Source organism: Gadus morhua, chromosome 8, assembly GCF_902167405.1.
Source record: "Gadus morhua chromosome 8, gadMor3.0, whole genome shotgun sequence".
NCBI classification, from domain to species: domain Eukaryota; kingdom Metazoa; phylum Chordata; class Actinopteri; order Gadiformes; family Gadidae; genus Gadus; species Gadus morhua.
This window is the reverse complement of record NC_044055.1, coordinates 12,458,622-12,479,837: the sequence shown is the minus strand read 5'-3', so window position 1 is coordinate 12,479,837 and position 21,216 is coordinate 12,458,622. Positions and strand designations below refer to the sequence as shown.

At 47.5% G+C, this 21,216-nt stretch overlaps 1 protein-coding gene across 6 annotated transcripts in view; it reads right to left on the bottom strand.

Moving 5' to 3' along the window:
- Positions 1-5,230: 5,230 nt before the first annotated feature.
- esyt2a (extended synaptotagmin-like protein 2a) overlaps positions 5,231-21,216 on the bottom strand; it is a 31,726-nt gene continuing 15,740 nt past the window's right edge. For 2 of the 6 annotated variants that reach the window (XM_030363540.1, XM_030363534.1), the window contains exons 8-25: positions 20,698-20,753; positions 18,390-18,510; positions 18,038-18,214; positions 17,094-17,176; positions 16,187-16,235; positions 15,998-16,087; positions 15,664-15,759; positions 14,622-14,723; positions 13,228-13,290; positions 11,502-11,576; positions 11,011-11,097; positions 10,383-10,532; positions 9,286-9,626; positions 8,826-8,918; positions 7,346-7,477; positions 6,985-7,090; positions 6,604-6,653; positions 5,231-6,474 (exon numbers count right to left, since the gene is read on the bottom strand). In XM_030363540.1, the coding sequence (XP_030219400.1) occupies positions 6,429-6,474; positions 6,604-6,653; positions 6,985-7,090; positions 7,346-7,477; positions 8,826-8,918; positions 9,286-9,626; positions 10,383-10,532; positions 11,011-11,097; positions 11,502-11,576; positions 13,228-13,290; positions 14,622-14,723; positions 15,664-15,759; positions 15,998-16,087; positions 16,187-16,235; positions 17,094-17,176; positions 18,038-18,214; positions 18,390-18,510; positions 20,698-20,753 (1,917 nt within the window). In that variant the 3' untranslated portion in view covers positions 5,231-6,428. Of the gene's footprint in view, positions 6,475-6,603; positions 6,654-6,984; positions 7,091-7,345; positions 7,478-8,484; positions 8,531-8,825; positions 8,919-9,285; positions 9,627-10,382; positions 10,533-11,010; positions 11,098-11,501; positions 11,577-13,227; positions 13,291-14,621; positions 14,724-15,663; positions 15,760-15,997; positions 16,088-16,186; positions 16,236-17,093; positions 17,177-18,037; positions 18,215-18,389; positions 18,511-20,697; positions 20,754-21,216 lie in introns of those variants that run through there. The other 4 variants (XM_030363536.1, XM_030363537.1, XM_030363538.1 and 1 more) reach the window with 4 other exon arrangements.

Here is a 21,216-nt window from a genome sequence, read left to right as displayed (position 1 = left end):
AGCCTCAAACATGTGGACCCCCTGATGTATTGTAGTGGTCAAATGAGGACCAAGCCTCAAACATGTGGACCCCCTGATGTATTGTATCGGTCAAATGAGGACCAAGCCTCAAACATGTGGACCCCCTGATGTATTGTAGTGGTCAAATGAGGACCAAGCCTCAAACATGTGGACCCCCTGATGTATTGTAGTGGTCAAATGAGGACCAAGCCTAAACATGTGGACCCCCTGATGTATTGTAGTGGTCAAATGAGGACCAAGCCTCAAACATGTGGACCCCCTGATGTATTGTAGTGGTCAAATGAGGACCAAGCCTCAAACATGTGGACCCCCTGATGTATTGTAGTGGTCAAATGAGGACCAAGCCTCAAACATGTGGACCCCCTGATGTATTGTAGTGGTCAAATGAGGACCGTTTTCCTGTGTTTGCCTCAGGTTGGTCAGGGTGGTCTCAACAATAATCCCGTCTTCACTAGGACACTGAACTGCTGTTTCGCTTTCGTCTGACAGATGGACTTATTGTAAGTCGCTTTGGATAAAAGCGCCTCCGAAGTGCCCTCAATTTAAATGCAAGTGAAGGAGATAAGAAAGGAAGCATTGAAGTCCCTTTCCGTCTCCTTGGAGAATCCTAACAGCTCTCATCATGGCTGCCACTATGTCAGACCCTCTGGGGACGTGGCGCTGAAGGTTTGGGGTCTGGGGGGCGTGGCGCTGAAGGTTTGGGGTCTGGGGGCGTGGCCCTGAAGGTTTGGGGTCTGGGGGCGTGGCCCTGAAGGTTTGGGGTCTGGGGGCGTGGCCCTGAAGGTTTGGGGGCTGGGGGCGTGGCCCTGAAGGTTTGGGGGCTGGGGGCGTGGCCCTGAAGGTTTGGGGGCTGGGGGCGTGGCCCTGAAGGTTTGATGGCTGGGATACAAGATGCAAGATCGTTAATTGTCATATACACAATGGAAACATAGTTTGCACTGGGCAATGAAATTCTTAATTTGCAAGTTCCCTTCAAACAAAAAAAAAGTAGATAAATAAACTAAACTACTAAAAATATCTGTACAAAGAGCAGAATTTAGTTAAACAAAAACAGTTAAATATAAGGTGCTGTTTAGCATGTTCAATGTTCGCATACAGCAGAAGGCCCTGAAAGACATTGAAATATAGAAGTTTTTGAATATATACATTGGATATTGAATATTACTAGTAGATAAGTACATAGTGCAAATGAAGCTCACAGTTGAATATAAATCCAGTTCACAGTATTGAATGAATATAGTGCAAATACAGGGTGTCATCAGTGTTTGAGAGAGTAATTCAGCAGCCTGATGGCCTTTGGATAAAAACTGCTTTTAAGTCTGGTTGTTCTGGCTGGGGGCGTGGCCCTGAAGGTTTGACCTGTGAGATGGGGGCGTGGCCCTGAGGGTTTGACCTGTGGGCTTGGCCCTGAAGGTTTGGGGTCTGGGGTCGTGGCCCTGAAGGGCTGGAGGTGTGGCCCTGAAGGGTTGAGGGCTGGGGGCGTGGCCCTGAATGTTTGGGGGCTGGGGGCGTGGCCTTGAAGGTTTGACCTTTGGCCTGGGGGCGTCACCCTGAAGGTTTGGGCTATACCCTTAGCCTGGCTATACCCATGCTGCCTTCTGCAGGATTTCATTTCGCGCTGCGAGGCAGCCTGATTCCATGGATCCGATTTTCGCCTGAGATAGGGAACCAATCACAGAACGGGGAGGGACGGCAAGATGATGACGATGTCTATGCGACACACCCATCGTCTTCTTCCTCATCGAATTTCTGTCGCTCTACATACATCATCTGGTATAATTGATACGACTCCAATAAACGGCTCCGGGCAATCGTAAACCCCACCTCAAATACGAGAAAACTAATGTGTGGTTCCCAGACCTCTTCTCAATGCAGATTGAGATGAGGTCTGGCGTTAGCCTGGCTACAAAATCCTTAGTTCATCTCTCAAAAGGAAATGTCAGTGTCAATGAACAGGTCAGTGCCATCAGAATGACAAGTCCTTGCGTCATTGTGCACGGATTAAACAGTCAAATTGCTTAGTCCGGTTGTCAACACATAACAGTGTACTCTGGAGGGATGTTCTGATGTAGGCCTATACTGTGGCTAAAGTTTTGAAGACAATTATTGTAAATTGTAAGTTACACCTTAGTGTGTGTGGGAGATTGATTGCAAGAGACTGGACAAGATTCACATTTACGCTTTGACTGTTTGTACTGTAATTTGTTGACAGACAATGTCATTGCTAGAAATGTAAACATAGGACAATCTCCTTAGGCTAAACTGTACATGCATTCCTGTAGGAATTACAGTGCAGTCTTCCTACACCTCCTGACGTTCCTGTCTGTTAGGCCACAAATTCTCATTCTCCCGCAGCCTCACTCCTCTTCCTCTTCTTCTCTCTGGCTGTTGACCCCGTCCAATTCCTTTCCCTTCCATTGTCAGACAATGTAACTTTGTGTTGTGCTCCAGCTATACATATACTTGCCAGTTCATGGTTCATGAGATGCATCTTTGAGGTATTTCAGTAAACTGGTTGATCGTTGGTTGATCAAACACTTCACACATTTCCCTTCTTTAGAGAAAGTCAAGATTCACCTGGTAGCAATTTACCAATTCAGGAAAGATTTAGAAAAAAAGTCTAATGGAAATGTACAGAAATATGCTTGACACATTATGACAACTTGTTCAACCATTTTGCATGAAAAGACTTATGCAATGAACAAATGCCTAAATGTGGTGGGGGTGAGACTATTCAATAGAGACCCATTACAATACAATTTGATCAACATGACATAAGCAATTGATAATGTAGGAAAGAACAGAGAACTGTACATAATCATTTGCATGAATGTACCAAAGCATTTGCAACTTGTTCAAAGAAAGGAGAAACTGCTTTTTGATGTGCACAAGTGACGCAATGATGTGAAGATTGAACTGGTAGTTTTGAAAATTTCAATTCTGATCTGAGAAATGATGATGAATGAATGATAATTGATAAGACACAAACCATGAACAGTAACACCCAGAGTGTGGTTGTTTGTGCGTTTTGGTCTTGGGACTTTTATTTTGAACGCATAAAATGTCAGCCAGTGGTCTGCTGCTTCCTGTCCAGCAAAAGCTCTTTAAACAAGGGACTACACAAGAGGAGCAGTTTGATTAATCTCACCAGGAACTCTAAGGCACAAGGTCACTGAAACACACACCGTCAGGAACAGGTTCAGAACACACACACACAGACACAGACACAGACAGACAGACAGACACACACAGACACACAGAACCTTGGGATGATCAGATTGTATAATGACGAAGACAGCACTAACATTAATAACAGTCATAATAACAGCATGTTGCACAGGTCCTAGTGACACGTGATGAACCCCCACAGCGTGACGTTGACCTGTGGACCCCCCCCCCCGGCCTTGCGGTGGGGGCGTGACCTGAGGACCCGGCCTTGACCCTCTGCTGCCCGGGCCAAACCCCCCCCCCCTGCAGCCGACGCTTCCTCATGACATCACGGGGGGAGCAGCCGTAACCCGGGGAGACCGCGCTCCACCGTGCCCACCATCCCGAGGTGACGATCAGGAACAGGCCCAGAGCTCCCAGTATCACGGGCGCTGGGCCTTGCTCAGCGAGAGGGTCGCTGGGTTTGTGCGTTAGCAGGCGACCCAAGACACGTTGCGTTTTGCGCAACGTGTCTGGTGTCTAGCAGCTAACAATCATAAAACATTGTCATGGTTGAGACTGAACCCCCGGCTAACCCTCGTCTCAGAGCTAACCCTCATCTCTGAGCTAACCCTCGAGCTGACCATCGTCTCAGAGCTAACCCTCATCTCTGAGCTAACCCTCGAGCTGACCCTCGTCTCTGAGCTAACCCTCATCTCTGAGCTAAACCTTTTGTTCATAGCTAACCCTCGAGCTAAGCCCCGGCTAACCCTTCAGAGTGTCAGAGTTAACTCTCGTCTCTGAGCTAACCCTCGAGGCTCAAGCTAACCCTCCTCTCTGGGTGCCATGCCGTAATTCCGACGCCTCATTGTTCCGACGTCTCAATGGTCCGAAATATTTCCCGTTAGATCGACATACCACTATGCCGACGGTTCAATGTTCCGAAAACGGAACCCATTGGTCCGAAGGTCCGTTTGTCCGACTTTTCAAAAAGGAGGCGCATTAGGCCGACGGTTCAATACGCCGAACAGGCCAAGGCGCAATTCCACATGTGTGATTATGAAACCAAAAATAAAAGACGATAGGCTAAGTTCCAGCAGTGCACTTCACCAAAGAGAGAGAGAGAGAGAGAGAGAGAGAGAGAGAGAGAGAGAGAGAGAGAGAGAGAGAGAAGTATAAAACTCTATATATGTAGGCCTATTCGGCATATTGAACCGTCGGCCTGATGCGCCTCCTTTTTGAAATGTTGGACAAACGGACCTTCGGACCAATGGGTTCCGTTTTCGGAACATTGAACCGTCGGCATAGTGGCATGTCGATCTAATGGGAAATATTTCGGACCATTGAGACGTCGGAACAAGGAGGTGTCGGAATTACGGGCAGGCCCCCCTCTCTGAGCTAACCCTCGTCTTGGTGCTAACCATCGAGCTAACCCTCTCACGGCAGCATTCAGACGTTCACCAACAGGTGACGAACAACAAAGGCTGTGATGGCAGAACTCAGCTGTATTCCAATATCCATACTATCTGTACTTACTATACTTAGTTTGAGTATGTAGGGCGTACCAATTAAGAGCCAAAAGTGTACTGAAAGAACCCGGGTAGTGTACTCAAAACGGTCAAACCGCTGGGTGTGGATCGATGCACACTTTTCGTACTCAACGGCAGCCATCTTAGCTATGTAGCGGAAGAGGCGGAGCCAGGCTGAGGCAACGTTGGTGCATTTTCTATATAGCCTGCATTAATGGTGTCATTTTATAGCTTTTATAGCTGCTAGGCGTAACCGTTTACCGTTCAAAGCGGGATGTTTATTGTGGGGGAGGAGCCGCGATGGCAGTTGCGATCGTAAATTCCGGTTAGTGCACCACGGAGTATTCGATTTGGAACAACACTGACATCTGAAAATCTGAACACAGCACTGTTTCTCACTGTTCTAGCATAGCATTTGTAAGTGGCTACACTAGCTCCCTGCTAGCGTAGCTGAGCGGACGGCAAGCTAGGAACATAAGATGGAAACTCAAAACATAAAAGATGAATGATCTTCAGACATTGAAACAAGGGGATTAAGATGAAACTTTTTTTACAATAATTTTTACAAGGTTTTCGTTTGGCTGAAATGTGATCGTATTAAAAAACATCACACAGAGAGAACAGAAACTGTTGTACAGATTTGGCCGAGAAACACTTAACCTCCGCATTCCCTTACTGTCCTCATCCTCGTGTTCATGTAGCCACGCCACGCTGTCACGCCATCACAAAGCCTCTGAGCCACTATAGTGTTGCCCTACAAGTTGGCTACAGGTTAACACTTGAGCGAGAGTTTATCATTGGCTGGACCGAGGCACCGCTAACAAACATCTGGGGAACATTTTGGATCTTAAAGAACGCTTAATGCTTTTACTTTGTGGTGAGCAGTGAGATACCCCAAGCAACACATTAATATTTTAGACCAAACAATCAAACAATTAAAAATATAAGAAAACAGTAACTCCGGGGGTGATCCAAAACCTTGTCTTGCTCAGCAAGTCAGTGTAGCTTTGGGTGTTATGTATTGAATATATACCCATATGTTGATAATACCTGGTCAGTTAACACACTGGAATGAGGCCCCAAATTAGGATCCAGAAGAACCACTGCGAGGTCATTATCCTCGTTAGCGAACTTGTTATGTGAGTCGGTGCTTGTTAGCTAACTACTATGTCAGTTGGTGTTTTAGCTAATTAGTTAGCCGAGTTGGTGCTTGCTAACTAGCTTGTTGGCCTAACTAGATGGTTGCGTTTGGATTTCTTTGCAGCTGCTTAGCCCTAAAGATGAACCGCGCTTCTCTTTGGTTGAGCTGGGCGGAGGCCAGAATATATTTTTTGCAATTGCCATTAAAAAAGTAAAAGTAGCAAATTACTATTTTGAGAAAGAAAAGATAGGATAAGAATAGAGCTCTTTCTTTGGGAGAATATACTTTCTGTTTTGTCTGTCATCAGTGTACATATTTACAAGTTGGATGGGATCCCTCAGTAAATGTATGAATTACTTTGTTTCAACAGTCCTTAAAGGCTTCCTTTCTACCTATTTCACGTTCATACCTTAAACATAATTTATTATCTATGATATTTATCTTATCATCAGATCAATGTTCCCTTATCTGTGTTTTTACAACAAATTATCAAATCAAGAGTAAAATAAAGTATGAACTTTGTTGGAAAAGTCAGTGACTCTGCTCCAGAAGAGGAGGAGGAGGAGGGGGGAGAATGATGCTTGTGATGATCACAGTTGTTGTGTCTTCCTCAGTCCGTCCTCGCTGAGATCATACCTGGACCACAAACAGGGAGTAGAACCAAGCTGTGAGACAGACCCCCTAAAATGTCCTTTGAATCAAAATCGACGGCTTTTCTTTTCTTTCTATAACATGTTGTACGTATGCTTATATAACTTCACGTACCACTGGGTCCAACCCTTGGCGATGTCCTCATAGGTCAGATCCACCAGAACCTGGAGAGAACACACCAATCATTCATCACCTCTAGGTCAACGGCAACTTCATCTGGATTAACAGGTTGGGGTTTTCTACTTTTAAAAGGTTAACATAAACTGGAATAACTGGTTTAATCTATATTAAAAGGTTAACATCATCTAGACTAATAGGTTAGTTTAATCTTGATGAACAGGTTAATTGATTTTAATGAAATTTAATTAATCTAAAAGTATAGATGGTTTAAACAAAACATGAGTGACAGATGGGAGGAAGGGAGGAGAAGAACAGGGTTGAAATAAAGGAGGTGTGTGTTTGTGTGTGTGCGTGTGTGTGTGTGGCTCCTCTTACTTTTCCCAGAAGGCCCTTGTGTTTGGAGAGAAGTCCGCCTCCGTTCTTCACCGCCACGTCCAGAGTCCTCCTGTGAAGCTCCACCATGGAGACACTGAACTCAAACCTGGGGGGGAGAGGGGGAGAAAGAGGGGAGAGGGGCCAGCTGTATAATTACAATCAGTTTATCATGAATCAAGTTGTGATTGTGCCAACGTTCATCCTATATACCAGCTATATCTATACCCTCTATATCTATACCATACCACCCATATCTATACCAGCTACAGTATAGCTCTGCCAGCTATATCTATACCATACCATCCATACCGCCTATATCTCCAGCCCCTGTATCTCTGTGCGTGGCGGGGGTCTGACTCACGTCTGGTCGTACACCGGGGCCAGGTTCTTCTTCTGGGTCGGGGTTTTCCTCCGCCCCGACCGCCGCTTGTCTGGCAGGAGGTACAGACGGACGTAGGGGTCTGAGCCGTGGTCCGTGAAGGCTATCAGGTTCCTTAGCAACAGGAGAAGAGAACAAAGTCAGGTTCCTTAGCAACAGGAGAGAGACCAATACCAGGTTCCTTAGCAACAGGAGGAGAGAACACTATCAGGTTCCTTAGCAACAGGAGGGAGACCACTATCAGGTTCTTTAGCAACAGGATGAGGGAACACTTTCAGGTTCCTAAGCAACAGGAGGAGAGAACACAGTCAGGTTCCTTAGCAACAGGAGGGAGACCACTATCAGGTTCTTTAGCAAGAGGATGAGAGAACACTTTCAGGTTCCTAAGCAACAGGAGAAGAGAACACAGTCAGGTTCCTTAGCAACAGGATGAAAAACGCGATTATGCTATCGCATGATTCAACGCATAATCAGCCAAAGTCTGCATATTCATGCGGGGGGCGCATTTTTTCAAATATGCCGCACTTTCACTGCATAAATTGCCGATTTCCGCGCAAAATATGCGAGGCTTGCATGATTTCATAATCCCCGCATTTTCGTTCCGAAAAAGTCAGATACTGTATATCCTAGAAGAAAGTTGAAAAATGTTGCGTTTACTTCACACGAGCAGCCATTTCCCCGTTGCCATGGGAACGTTATGAAGTGACGGAATTATGCGACGTGAACGTCATAGAGTAGAGTGGCGTCCTCAGAGTAGGTTATTCAGCTTCGGGGTGTTGACCCCTCCCCTCCCGTCTCCTCCCCCCAGGTGCTCTCCCTGGACAGGACCGCCCCCTCCCCGGACGACTCCGCCCCCTCCTCAGTCCAGGGCGGGAAGGGCACCGCGAGCAGCCCCGCCATGAGCCCCGCCTCCCCCCAGCGGGGCTCATGGCGGGGCAGAATTTTCGCAAGTTCCTGCAATTTTTGCAAGTTCCCGCGATTTCATCGCATAAAATTGCATAAATATGCCGCATATTTCATTGCATTTTTTAAGAAAACTTGCTGTATAATCAAGGCTTTTTGGCCGCAACAATCACAAAAAAACGCCACATTTTTCTGGAGGGACTGAACAGGAGGAAAGAACACAGTCAGGTTACTTAGCAACATGAGAGAGACCCCATCAGGTTCCTTAGCAACAGGAGAGAGACCACTATCAGGAGGAGCAACAGAATTGTCCTCCTGTTGCTAATGAACCCATGTTGCTATGGAACCAGCCTCAGTAACAGAAATGATCACAGTCCAGTTAAACTTTATTCACAAGGAACATGTCACAGAGACAGCTTTAATGATCTTCATTACACGCTCATTAAAGAAACAACAACCAAGTTATGAAGCAGACAGATGGGCAGACAGACAGACAGACAGACAGACAGACAGGCAGGCAAACAGGCAGACAGACAGACAGACAGACAGACAGGTATACCTGCAGGAGTGGACTACCACCACAAGCTTGTTCCTCTGGGAGCTGTGTCGCACTGTCAGCTGGATCTCCCCGAGAGGAGGAGGACCACTCCCACTGGAAGGGGGGAGAGGGGGGGGGGGGAGGGAGGCAGGTAGATCAAAGGGAAATTAGCGTTGAATGATGAGCTACATTAAAACTCCCCTGTTGAAGAGGAAGATTGTGTAAAGGCTGCTAGGAACCACGTTTCAAAGGTCTAGAGCAGGGGTCGGCAACTAAGTTTGGCCTCGGGCTAATTTTCTTTCCAGCCAGTAGGTGGCGGGCCAGAACATTATCAAAGGCTAGTTCATGGAATTGATTAATGGAAGTGCATCTGGAACTGCGACGCAGGTCCGTCAGCTGGCTTAGTCATATGCCTACCAAGAACTAGATGGCTCTTAAAAGATGTACATATAAACAAGTGTATGCCCAAAGTGCTACCTACTTGGGTAGCAGCTGGTGCAGCCTCTGCCTTAGCTCCTGCTCGGCGTAGGGATTGGAAATGTCCGAGGCGATGCTGGGGGTGGGCTCCTTGCCCCCCGCCCCCCCGGCCAGGTACAGGTGGGAGCCCGAGATGGCCAGGTTAGAGCTGCTCCGGCCCGCCTCCCCCAGACCTCTCCCTGCTCCTCGTCCTCCCGGGACCTCGTCCAGGACCCCCGGCGGGGGGTCACCCCGCTGGGGGGAGGCGGGGCTCATGCCGGGGCTGCTCGCGGTGCCCTTCCCGCCCTGGACCGAGGAGGGGGCGGAGTCGTCCGGGGAGGGGGCGGTCCTGTCCAGGGAGAGCACCTGGGGGGAGGAGACGGGAGGCGAGTGGTCAACACCCCGAAGCTGAATAACCTACTCTGAGGACGCCACTCTCCTCTTGGGAGAGAGAGAGGACAGTGGAGAGAGAGACGGGAGAGTAAAGAGAGAGAGAGAGAGAGAGACAGTGGAGAGAGAGACAATGGAGAGAGAGACGGGAGAGTGAAGAGAGAGAGAAACAGGGCAAAGAGGGAAGGTATCACAGGGTAGCTGCTGGGAACGTAACCTGCATTCCCTTCAAGGCCCCTGTGGAGATTGAGTGAACATTGTGTTAAAGAGGCATGGCTGAAGCTGGACCTCTGAGGACCCGGGTTAGCTGTGGTCCGTGGCCTAACGAGGTCTGTGGCCTAATGGGGTCTTTGGCATAAAGAGGTCCGTGGCCTAACGAGTTCTGTGGCCTAAAGAGGTGTGTGGCCTAATGGGGTCTTTGGCCTAACGAGGTCTGTGGCCTAACGAGGTCTGTGGCCTAAAGAGGTCCGTGGCCTAACGAGTTCTGTGGCCAAAAGAGGTGTGTGGCCTAATGGGGTCTTTGGCCTAACGAGGTCTGTGGCCTAACGAGGTCTGTGGCCTAAAGAGGTCTGTGGCCTAACGAGGTCTGTGGCCTAACGAGGTCTGTGGCCTAAAGAGGTCTGTGGCCTAACGAGGTCTGTGGCCCAACGAGGCCTGTGGCCTAACGAGGTCTGTGGCCCAACGAGGTCTGTGGCCTAACGAGGTCTTTGGCCCAACGAGGTGGTGCCGTACCCGGAGCGCGGCCTTCATGCGGACGCTGCAGCCGGGCCCCGAGTTCTTGAGCGGGAACGCCTCGTTCAGGGTCATCTCCGGGGCGGCCAGCAGCCGGCTCAGCGGCAGAACCAGCATGCCCAGAGTACAGCTGTGCTTCTCATCCTTCACCTGGAGAACGAGTACAAAGAGGGCTCATGAAGAACGCATGGAGAGCAGATGGAGAACAGTTGGAGAACAGGTGGAGAACAGTTGGAGTACAGGAGAACAGGTGGAGAACAGTTGGAGAACAGTTGGAGTACAGGAGAAAAGGTGGAGAACAGGTGGAGAACAGTTGGAGTACAGGAGAACAGGTGGAGAACAGGAGAACAGGTGGAGAACAGGTGGAGAACAGGAGGAGAACAGGTGGAGTACAGGTGGAGTACAGGAGAACAGGTGGAGAACAGGTGGAAAACAGGAGGAGAACAGGTGGAGAATAGTTGGAGTACAGGAGAACAGGAGAGCAGGTGGAGAACAGGAGAACCAGTGGAGAACATGTAGAGAACAGGTGGAGAACACGTAGAGAACAGGTGGAGAACACGTAGAGAACCGGTGGAGAAAATGTAGAGAACAGGTGGAGAACACGTAGAGAACAGGTGGAGAACCGTACCTCCACCTCCAGCTCCTGGGCCCGCGGGTTGTGGATGAGGAAGGTGAAGGCCTCCTCCCACACTGGGCTGTTGGTCTTGTATCGGATCTGGGGCCACGAGAGGTCAGGGGTCAGATGTCAATGTTATACGGTTCAGCAGTAAAACAAAGTCTAAACTTGCATTATGTTATTTAGAGAGTAACGAGGAATAATCTCGATTGGTTTCAGGAATCCTGCTGCATACATAACTGATGCTACATGCTGCTACATACATAACCATTCTAACATTAAAAGGTACAGTATGAACCATTCTAACATTAAAGGCACAGTATGAACCATTCTAACATTAAAGGTACAGTATGAACCCTTCTAACATTAAAGGCACAGTATGAACCATTCTAACATTAAAGGTACAGTATGAACCATGCTAACAAACTATACATGTTGCTTATTGCACCTTTAAGAAGCAGTCGTAACTGATGGGTGGCATAGGGAGTGTGGGCGGGGCTCACCTTGCTATCGAAGGATTTGTGTCCCACTCTGAACTGGATGAAAGGGTTGGGGTCACTGCTCACTTTCTTACCCGACTGTTAACGACAAGAGCAGCTTCAAACACCAGCAGGGGACGTCACAGGACCATACCATTACCATGGTAGGGAACATCACAGGACCATACACCATTACCATGGTAGGGGTGTCCAGGGCCATACCATTACCATGGTAGGGGTGTACAGGACCATACTATTACCATGGTAGGGGACATCACAGGACCATACTATTACCATGATAGGGGTGTACATATACCTTTACCATGGTATGGGGTGTACATGACCATACTATTACCAGGGTAGGGGTGTACATGACAATACTATTACCATGGTTGGGGTGTACAGGGCCTTACCATTACCATGGTAGGGGTGTAGAGGATGATACCATTAGGATTGTGGGGTGTCAATGACCATTATAATATTAGAGCTGTACATTACTACAATTATGTAAGTTACCTATCAGTTATCATAATGTATATAAATGTACTTATAATACCTACCTTTAAATAATAATGATGTACATATCCTTTAAATCATCCTCACAAATTAATTATATACATGACCTTTAATTTATTGTTATGTACAGGACCTTTAGATGATCATAATAAGCATGAACATTACCTTTAAATTATCATGTTGTGTACATTACCGTACCATGATCCTATTCATACTTGGCCAATAATAACATCAATATGATGTTATTGAATAATATCAATATTATCATACAGTTATGGTTGTTAACTTGTTATAAATTGGACTCTTCCTTCATTTTCTACTAGAGGATATACCGCTAGACAGGTACTTTACTACAGACCGTTTGAGTCTGCAGGCATCATTCATAAGAGTAACTTAACATGTGTTCATGTATTATACATAACAGTAACTTAACATGTGTTCTGGTATTATTCATAACAGTAACTTAACATGTGTTCATGTATCATTCATAACAGTAACTTAACATGTGTTCATGTATCATTCATAACAGTAATTTAACATGTGTTCAAGTATCCTTAACAGTAACTTCACATGTGTTCATATTCATAACAGTTACTTCTACTGTAACTGTAGATATATATTTTATATATTTGTCTTGTTTAATGACCCAATTTTCCCATTCAAGAATCTTCGACATGCCCCAATTGTTAGGTTACGGTGGGTAAAGGTTGAGTAATTATGTATGTATGATGTTCAGGGTGGCAGAAGATGGAAGCCTTAACCCAGCAGGACAGAGATGAGGTCGGTCCCTCAGAAACATGACAGCACGACACAGAGTTTAGTCCACAGACAGGGTTAGGTTTGATTGGTGGGTTTGGTTAATGATCAACAAAGCACACACCTGCCCGTCTCCCTCCCTGCCTGTCTACCTTTCTGTACGCCTGTCTCTCTGTCTCTTCACCTGTCTCCCTCTCTGCCTGTCTTTCTTTCTATACACCCGTCTCTGCGTGTCTCTCTGTCTTCCTTTTTCTCCACCTGTCTCCCTCCCTGCCAGTCTCCCTGTCTCTTGACTCTGTCTTCTTGTCTCACAACCTGTCTCCCTCTCTGCCTGTTTATCCTCCTATATGCTTGTTTGTCTCTCTGTCGCGGTCTCTTCCTGCTTGTGTCTCCACTCCTGTCTGCTCGTCTATCTCTCACTGTCTGTCTGTCTGTCTGTCTGTCTGTCTGTGTGTTGTGTTGTGGTCGTCATGGTTACCTTGATGGCTTTACTGACAGAGGCCCTCTTCAGCCCCTCCTGGTTGAACTCTAACGGGTTGCGCTTTGATCATACGCACACACACACACGCACACGCACACACACACACACATACACACACACACACACACACACACACACGTACACACACGCACACACAGACGGCAGGTTAATAGGGAACGGGAGGGTGTGCACCGTGGAGGAGGATGAGGAGGAGGATGAGGAAGAGGAACAACATAAACAACAATCACAGAGAACGGGACAGGGGGGTTAGGGGGTTAAACAGATACCTCCGACCCCAGAGGACACAGACAGGAAGTCCACCATGATTAGACACTGGGCTGGGAAGCTCTGCCATCTCATTGGTCCTCCAATCACAGGCAGTTACGTCTTTAAAGTACATTCAGACAGCTGGGAACAACACAAGATACCAGATACCTAGCAACAGGTTGCCATGGTAGCAACCGCTTGCCAAGGCAGCAACTGGTTGTCATGATAGCAACCAGTTGCATGGTAGCAACTGGTTGTCATGGTAGCAACCGGTTGCATGGTAGCAACTAATCGCCAGTTAGCAACATTTCGTTAGGTAGCAGCTCGTTGCTAGGTAGCAACTCATCGCCAGGTAGCAGCTCGTTGCTAGGTAGCAACTCATCGCCAGGTAGCAGCTCGTTGCTAGGTACAAATCGGTATTCAAGCGGTTCTCCAGTGGCAGTTGTGTTTTTCAGACCACGGTGGGGCAGGTGTAGCCGCAGTTCTCACCCAACATTGGAATTAGATTGAGATGGCATTGCGCCACACCAGCCATAACTCATTATTGAAGTGAAACAATATTTGAGTACATTTATTTATATATTTTCTAGGCTAAAATGAAAGTTAGTTTAAAGTCGTTAAGAAAAATAAAGTATAAAAGTTTTTTCTAAAACACCAAGGGAAGGTTTGGATGCTGACATCCTGTTGGTTCGTCCCTGAATCAAACGTCCTCTCGTCCTGTTACTGAGGGACCGCTGGCCCCTCAGTAACAGAGTTGAAATTATACAAACCAGTTCCGGGCCAAACCATCATGAACATGTTCGCTAAACTCAAGCTGTTAGCCGTTAGCCGACATCAAACTTCAACCCATGATCTAACCTCTGTCAGACGCGAGGCTACCTGACGCTGTGAGCCTCAGGTCCGGCCGGTGTGTTCGGAACGAGTCGGGGACGCCACACCATGCTCATCCAGCCACAAGCCCCCCCCCGCCCGCCCGCAGTGAAGCTAACAAGCACACAACCACACGCTAAAACAAGCTCACAATCACGCGCAAATGCAACCAAAACATGCACACAGAAACCAGCCGACAGATGAGCGGGGAGCGAGCGCAGGCCGTTGCAGAGAAAGCAGAGAGAGCGACTCACGAACAGAGTCCGATACAGGGAGGACGTGTTCTCACAGAAGACCAGACCAGCGTCACGCCGCTCCTTCAAGAACCCAGAGCCCAAGTTCCCCTCAAAGACGCTCTTCAGGAGGTGAGGAGGCACAGGAGGAGAAGGAGGAGCAGGAGGAGCAGGAGGAAAACAGAGAGAGGAAGGAAGCTGAATAGAGACGACTGAAGAAGACCAGAAACCTTTGAATCTCCTCTTCTCATTTTATAGATTAATATCTAGAGTGTAAAGACAGAGTGTACAGACGACAGAAATGAAGCAGAAGGAGGGAGAGCTAGCGCACTGCTAACGTGATGGTAATATCGCATGCCAACATTAATGTTGTACCAAACTAATTTGGGCTAACATCAGAATAATAAGCTGGCGCCTGGTTAACATGATTTTAATAAATAGCACATTTAGGCTAGTAAAAGCTGTCAGGCAAACATGACGCTAATAACAACCTAGTTTGGGCTACAATAAGACCAATGATGAGCTTGTTTTTGCTCCCATGAGGCTACTTCTTGTCGTGGCCGACAGGAAGTCTATGGGCGACAGCAGCTGGCTGAACCCCATCCTGTGTGCCCCCACTGGCTCCACCTCCTGAGGCCCGTTAGACGTCCGACCCGTTCGGTGTCTTTGGGGAAAGGCTGCAGTAGAACCCTGGTACGGCTGCTCAGCTAGCCCTTAGCATGTGAACCCTGGTAACTCTGAACTTTACCTTTGACACGCTGCCAATATGTCAACTTAAACCTTTGAGGAACCAATAGTATAAAAATATAATATAATATAATATAAACGTGCAGTTATCTTTGACAAATTAGCAGAGATAAACTAGAGTTAATAGTTAAACCTAAACGTTATTTTGACACACTATCAAAATATAATCCCATAAAAATTCTCCAATCCGATGGATTATACTGATTAACAGCGTGATTGGTCCAGACTCAGCAGGGGCGGGACTTCTGGAATCTAACAGGAAGTGATGTCATTGACAGTGATGTTTGAGGGTGAACCGGTTCCAGCCGGGTCTTACCGGGAGGTTGCGTGCCGAGTCCAGGAACACCACCAGCACGGCGGAGGAGGGGCCGTCGTTGGCCTGGCCGCGGGCCGCCTTGATGCCCGCCAGCGCCTAGCAACACGGGTCACGGTGAGGTCACACGCGCTATAAACACTAAACACATTGAATAGGAGGCGGGTGGAGGGAGGAAGGGTGGAGGTGACGGAGGTGGTGGTAGTGAGGATGGCGGTGGGGGTGGTGTAGGTGGTGGTGGTGATATTGGATGTGATGGAGGTGCTGTTGTGGTGGAGGTGGTGATGGTGGTGGAGGTGGTGGTGGTGGAGGTGGTGCTAGCCATGAGGTGGGGTACCTGGTCCAGGTGGTCGGGGGTGGAGCCAGGAGACAGGTACTCCAGCTTCAGGTGGAGTTGCCCCGTGGCCACTTCCTCCAGATCAAACCACTGCGCCGCAAAGCATTGTGGGAAAATACCTCAGTCACAACCAGGGTCCACGGACAGACAGACAGACAGATTCAGACAGACAGACCGGACCAACCTTACCTCTTCCACTTTCTTCTCCTTCTCTAACTCTGCCATGTCGATCATCAAACTACAAATGTGACAAAACACGATCAATAATCAATAGACAATGAACCGATCAATGCATCCCACTTTTCTCACTGTTGAGAGAAAACAGTGAGAAAATAACTGCATCAAATAACTTTGATGCAGGCAGCTTTAATGTATCTGGACTGTCTAACCCCTACCTGCTTCTTATGACCTGTTTCTGTACTGTCTAACCCCTACCTGCTCCTTAATGACCTGTCTCTGTTCTTTCTAACCCCTACCTGCTCCTTAATGACCTGTCTCTGTACTGTCTAACCCCTACCTGCTCCTTAAGGACCTGTCTCTGTACTGTCAAACCTCTACCTGCTTTTTAATGACGTGTCTGTACTGTCTAACCCCTACCTGCTCCTTAATGACCTGTCTCTGTACTGTCTAACCCCTACCTGCTTCTTAATGACCTGTCTCTGAACTGTCTAACCCCTACCTGCTCCTTAATGACCTGTCTCTGTACTGTCTAACCCCTACCTGCTCCTTAATGACCTGTCTCTGTACTGTCTAACCCCTACCTGCTCCTTAATGCCTTGCCTCTGTACTGTCTAACCCCTACCTGCTCCTTGATGACCTGTCTTTGTACTGTCTAACCCCTACCTGCTCCTCAATGACCCGTCTCAGTACTGTCTAACCCCTACCTGCTCCTTAATGACCTGTCTCTGTACTGTCTAACCCCACCTGCTCCTTAATGACCTGTCTCTGTACTGTCTAACCCCTACCTACTCCTTAATGACCTGTCTCTGTACTGTCCAACGCCTATCTGCTCCTTAATGATCTGTCTATGTACTTTCTCGCTAGACTCATGACAGATGTTAGACAGGAAGTGATGTTAGACAGGAAGTGATGTTACCGTCCCAGGAAGTCATCTTTATCAGTGTCTTCGTCGAAGACTTCGATTTCCAGCTGCTTGACGGTGTGATCATACACCAACACCTGGAGGGAGGCGGAGTAGTTAACGATATACCTGAAGGGAGGGGAGGAGTTAAAGCTACACCTGGAGGGAGGGGGAGGAGTTAACGATACACCTGGAGGGATGGGGAGGAGTTAAGGATACACTTGGAGGGAGGGGGAGGAGTTAAGGATACACTTGGAGGGAGGGGGAGGAGTTAAAGCTACACCTGGAGGGAGGGGGAGGAGTTAAGGATACACCTGGAGGGATGGGGAGGAGTTAAGGATACACTTGGAGGGAGGGGGAGGAGTTAAGGATACACCTGGGTGGAGGGGGAGAAGCTAAATACACGTGGAAGGAGGGGCTAATGACACACCTGAAGACATTGGGGTCAAGTGTGTAAAGAATGAAAGGAGTAAGCAATCCCTTTAGGTATGTGTGTGTGTGGTGCGGTGCTGGGGTGTGGGTTTGAGTCCCTTCAGGTGTGTTTGTGGGTTCAACTTCCTCCATAGGTTTGAGTCCCTTCAGGTGTGTGTGTGTGTGTGTGTGTGTGTGTGTGTGTGTGTGTGTGTGTGTGTGTGTGTGTGTGTGTGTGTGTGTGTGTGTGTGCAGTGCTGGGGCTGTGGGTTCAAGTCCCTTCAGGTGTCTGTGAGCAGTGCTGGGGTTGTGGGTTCAGGTCCCCTCAGGTGTGTGTGAGCAGTGCTGGGGTTATGGGTTCAAGTCCCTTCAGGTGTCTGTGAGCAGTGCTGGGGTTGTGGGTTCAGGTCCCCTCAGGTGTGTGTGAGCAGTGCTGGGGTTATGGGTTCGGGTCCCTTCAGGTGTGTGTGAGCAGTGCTGGGGTTGTGGGTTTGGGTCCCTTCAGGTGTGTGTGAGCAGTGCTGGGGTTGTGGGTTTGGGTCCCCTACCTCGTAGACCTCGTTCCACTTTGGGTGGACTGTCTCGTGGACCACCTTGCTCTTGAACTCCTTGTTGCCCATCATGACCACGCAGTAGGGGTCCGACTTCCCCTTGATCAGACCCCCCAGGAACTTATCTTTCCCCACCAGGTCCCGGGCCTCCAGGAGGTGGATCCGCAACACCGCCTGCACACACACACACACACACACACACACACACACACACACACACACACACACACATATACATATTTATATGTATATGCACAAACATATATTCAAATATTCACAAATCTCCAAATATATTCACGTATACACGATGTGTGTGTGGGTGTGCGTACGTGTGTGTGCGCGCGCACACCTGAGGGAGGGGGAAGCGGAGCTGGGCCAGCTGGTCATCGCCCACCAGAGGGATGGTGAGGCGGTTGGGGAGAACGAGGTAACCATAGATGATGTCCTGGATGATAGAGTCACATAGACCACTAGAAAGAGAGAGAGAGAGGGAGAGGGAGAGAAGGAGAGAGTCTTCATTAGACATTCACATTGAGTGGATACTTGGAGCTAACCTACAATAGTCTAGTCTAGTTGTACTGTTGTGTAGTTTAGTTTAGTGTAGTAGTGTAGTTTCGTATTGTGTAGTTTAGTGCAGCAGAGTCGTAGTGTAGTAGTTAGGTTTATGTAGTGTAGTGTAGTTTAGCATAGCATAGCCCCAGTGAGCTGCATTCTGCCCTCTCTCCACCGGGGGGCAGCACTGCTCAGCGACACTCAGCAGAGTGGGCGTGGCTCACATTCTAGTGGAATTCTCTCTCTCTCTCTCGCTCTCATATCTATCTGGAACACCTTCTTGCCCGACTTGTTGAAGGCATTTCCCAGCATGCCCTGGGAGGGGCGGTGGCAGCTGATTGGACTCGGACATCAGAGGGTGTGTGTGTGTGTGTGTGTGTGTGTGTGTGTGTGTGTGTGTGTGTGTGTGTGTGTGTGTGTGTGTGTGTGTGTGTGTGTGTGTGTTTGTGTGGGGGTAGTTAGAGAGGTATTTGGTGTACGCCTGTATGAATGTTGTAATCTGTTGTCTGGACATAATTTAGTTTTCCTTTTGGAATGCGACTTCTACTGGTGTACACACACACACACACACACACACACACACACACACACACACACACACACACACACACACACACACACACACACACACACACACACACACACACACACACACACAGAGACTGTGTGTGTTTCTCCAACAGGTCGGACAGGGAGAGCGAGTGGAGGGCGGGGTCGCCGCTCCCAGTGTACTAGTACTACCAGTGTAATAATACTACCAGTGTACTAGTACTACCAGTGTAATAATACTACCAGTGTACTAGTACTACCAGTGTAATAATACTACCAGTGTACTAGTACTACCAGTGTAATAATACTACCAGTGTACTAGTACTACCAATGTAATAATACTACCAGTGTACTAGTACTACCGATGTAATAATACTACCAGTGTACTAGTACTACCAGTGTAATAATACTACCAGTGTACTAGTACTACCAGTGTAATAATACTACCAGTGTACTAGTACTACCAGTGTAATAATACTACCAGTGTACTAGTACTACCAGTGTAATAATACTACCAGTGTACTAGTACTACCAATGTAATAATACTACCAGTGTACTAGTACTACCAATGTAATAATACTACCAGTGTACTAGTACTACCAGTGTAATAATACTACCAGTGTACTAGTACTACCAATGTAATAATACTACCAGTGTACTAGTACTACCAGTGTAATAATACTACCAGTGTACTAGTACTACCAATGTAATAATACTACCAGTGTACTAGTACTACCAGTGTAATAATACTACCAGTGTACTAGTACTACCAGTGTAATAATACTACCAGTGTACTAGTACTACCAATGTAATAATACTACCAGTGTACTAGTACTACCAATGTAATAATACTACCAGTGTACTAGTACTACCAGTGTAATAATACTACCAGTGTACTAGTACTACCAGTGTAATAATACTACCAGTGTACTAGTACTACCAGTGTAATAATACTACCAGTGTACTAGTACTACCAGTGTAATAATACTACCAGTGTACTAGTACTACCAGTGTAATAATACTACCAGTGTACTAGTACAACCTGTGTACTAGTACTACCTGTATATTAGAACTTCCAGGGTACTAGTACTACCTGTGTACTAATTCTACCAGTGTACTAATACTACCAGTGTACTAGTACAAATGTTTACTAGTACTACATGTAGTACTGGTAAGTGTGTCGCTGTGATCAGGTTTATTAGTCTAATGTCGTTACAGTGGACACATTATTTATCCATCTACGGTTTATTTGAATAGGACACAGATAGAGATACAGACCAGCGTCATCCGATGTTTGTATCCTAGTGCTTCAGGCCAAAGCTAATCTACGACACTACAACAGAACCCAGGATGATGCCCTGCGTTAGTAACACTGTAATACATATTTAGTTTGTAAAGTAGTAGTAAAGTACATACTGTAGCTAGCTAACCTGCCAGAGGAGCTAACATTGAGTATCAGGCTAGAAAATGCAAAACCATACACAGACACACACTACTGACAATCTCACACACAGCTGTACGTATGTCTGTCTGTCTGTCTGTCTGCGTGTACTTACTTGATACCGGGAATATCCAGCATATTTGTAAGGCCCGTCCAGTTTATATCAAGCAACTGAGAGAGAGAGAGAGAGAGAGAGAGAGAGAGAGAGAGAGAGAGAGAGAGAGAGAGAGAGAGAGAGAGAGAGAGAGAGAGAGAGAGAGAGAGAAATCAAACCCCCATTAATAACGTCATTTAAATACATTTAAATACGTACGCTAGCATGGAAGCAACAGCGGCCGCTAGCATGGAAGCTACAGCGGCGGCTAGCATAGGAGCTACAGCATCCGCTAGCATGGAAGCTACAGCGGACGCTAGCATGATGGATTTCACCGGACAGAGAGCTCATGGCTACAGTGGGATGATTGGGTTAGCCTTCTCAGAAGTCAACCTCCATTAGTGAGATGGCTCACATTGGGAGAGCAGCGAGGACCAGCCGGTAATCAGGTTATCTACCTCCACGCCCCTGACAAGTGATTCAATCATAAACCCTCTGTGAAGTAATGGAAGTAACTCAGTCCTGAATGGCTGCTAAAGA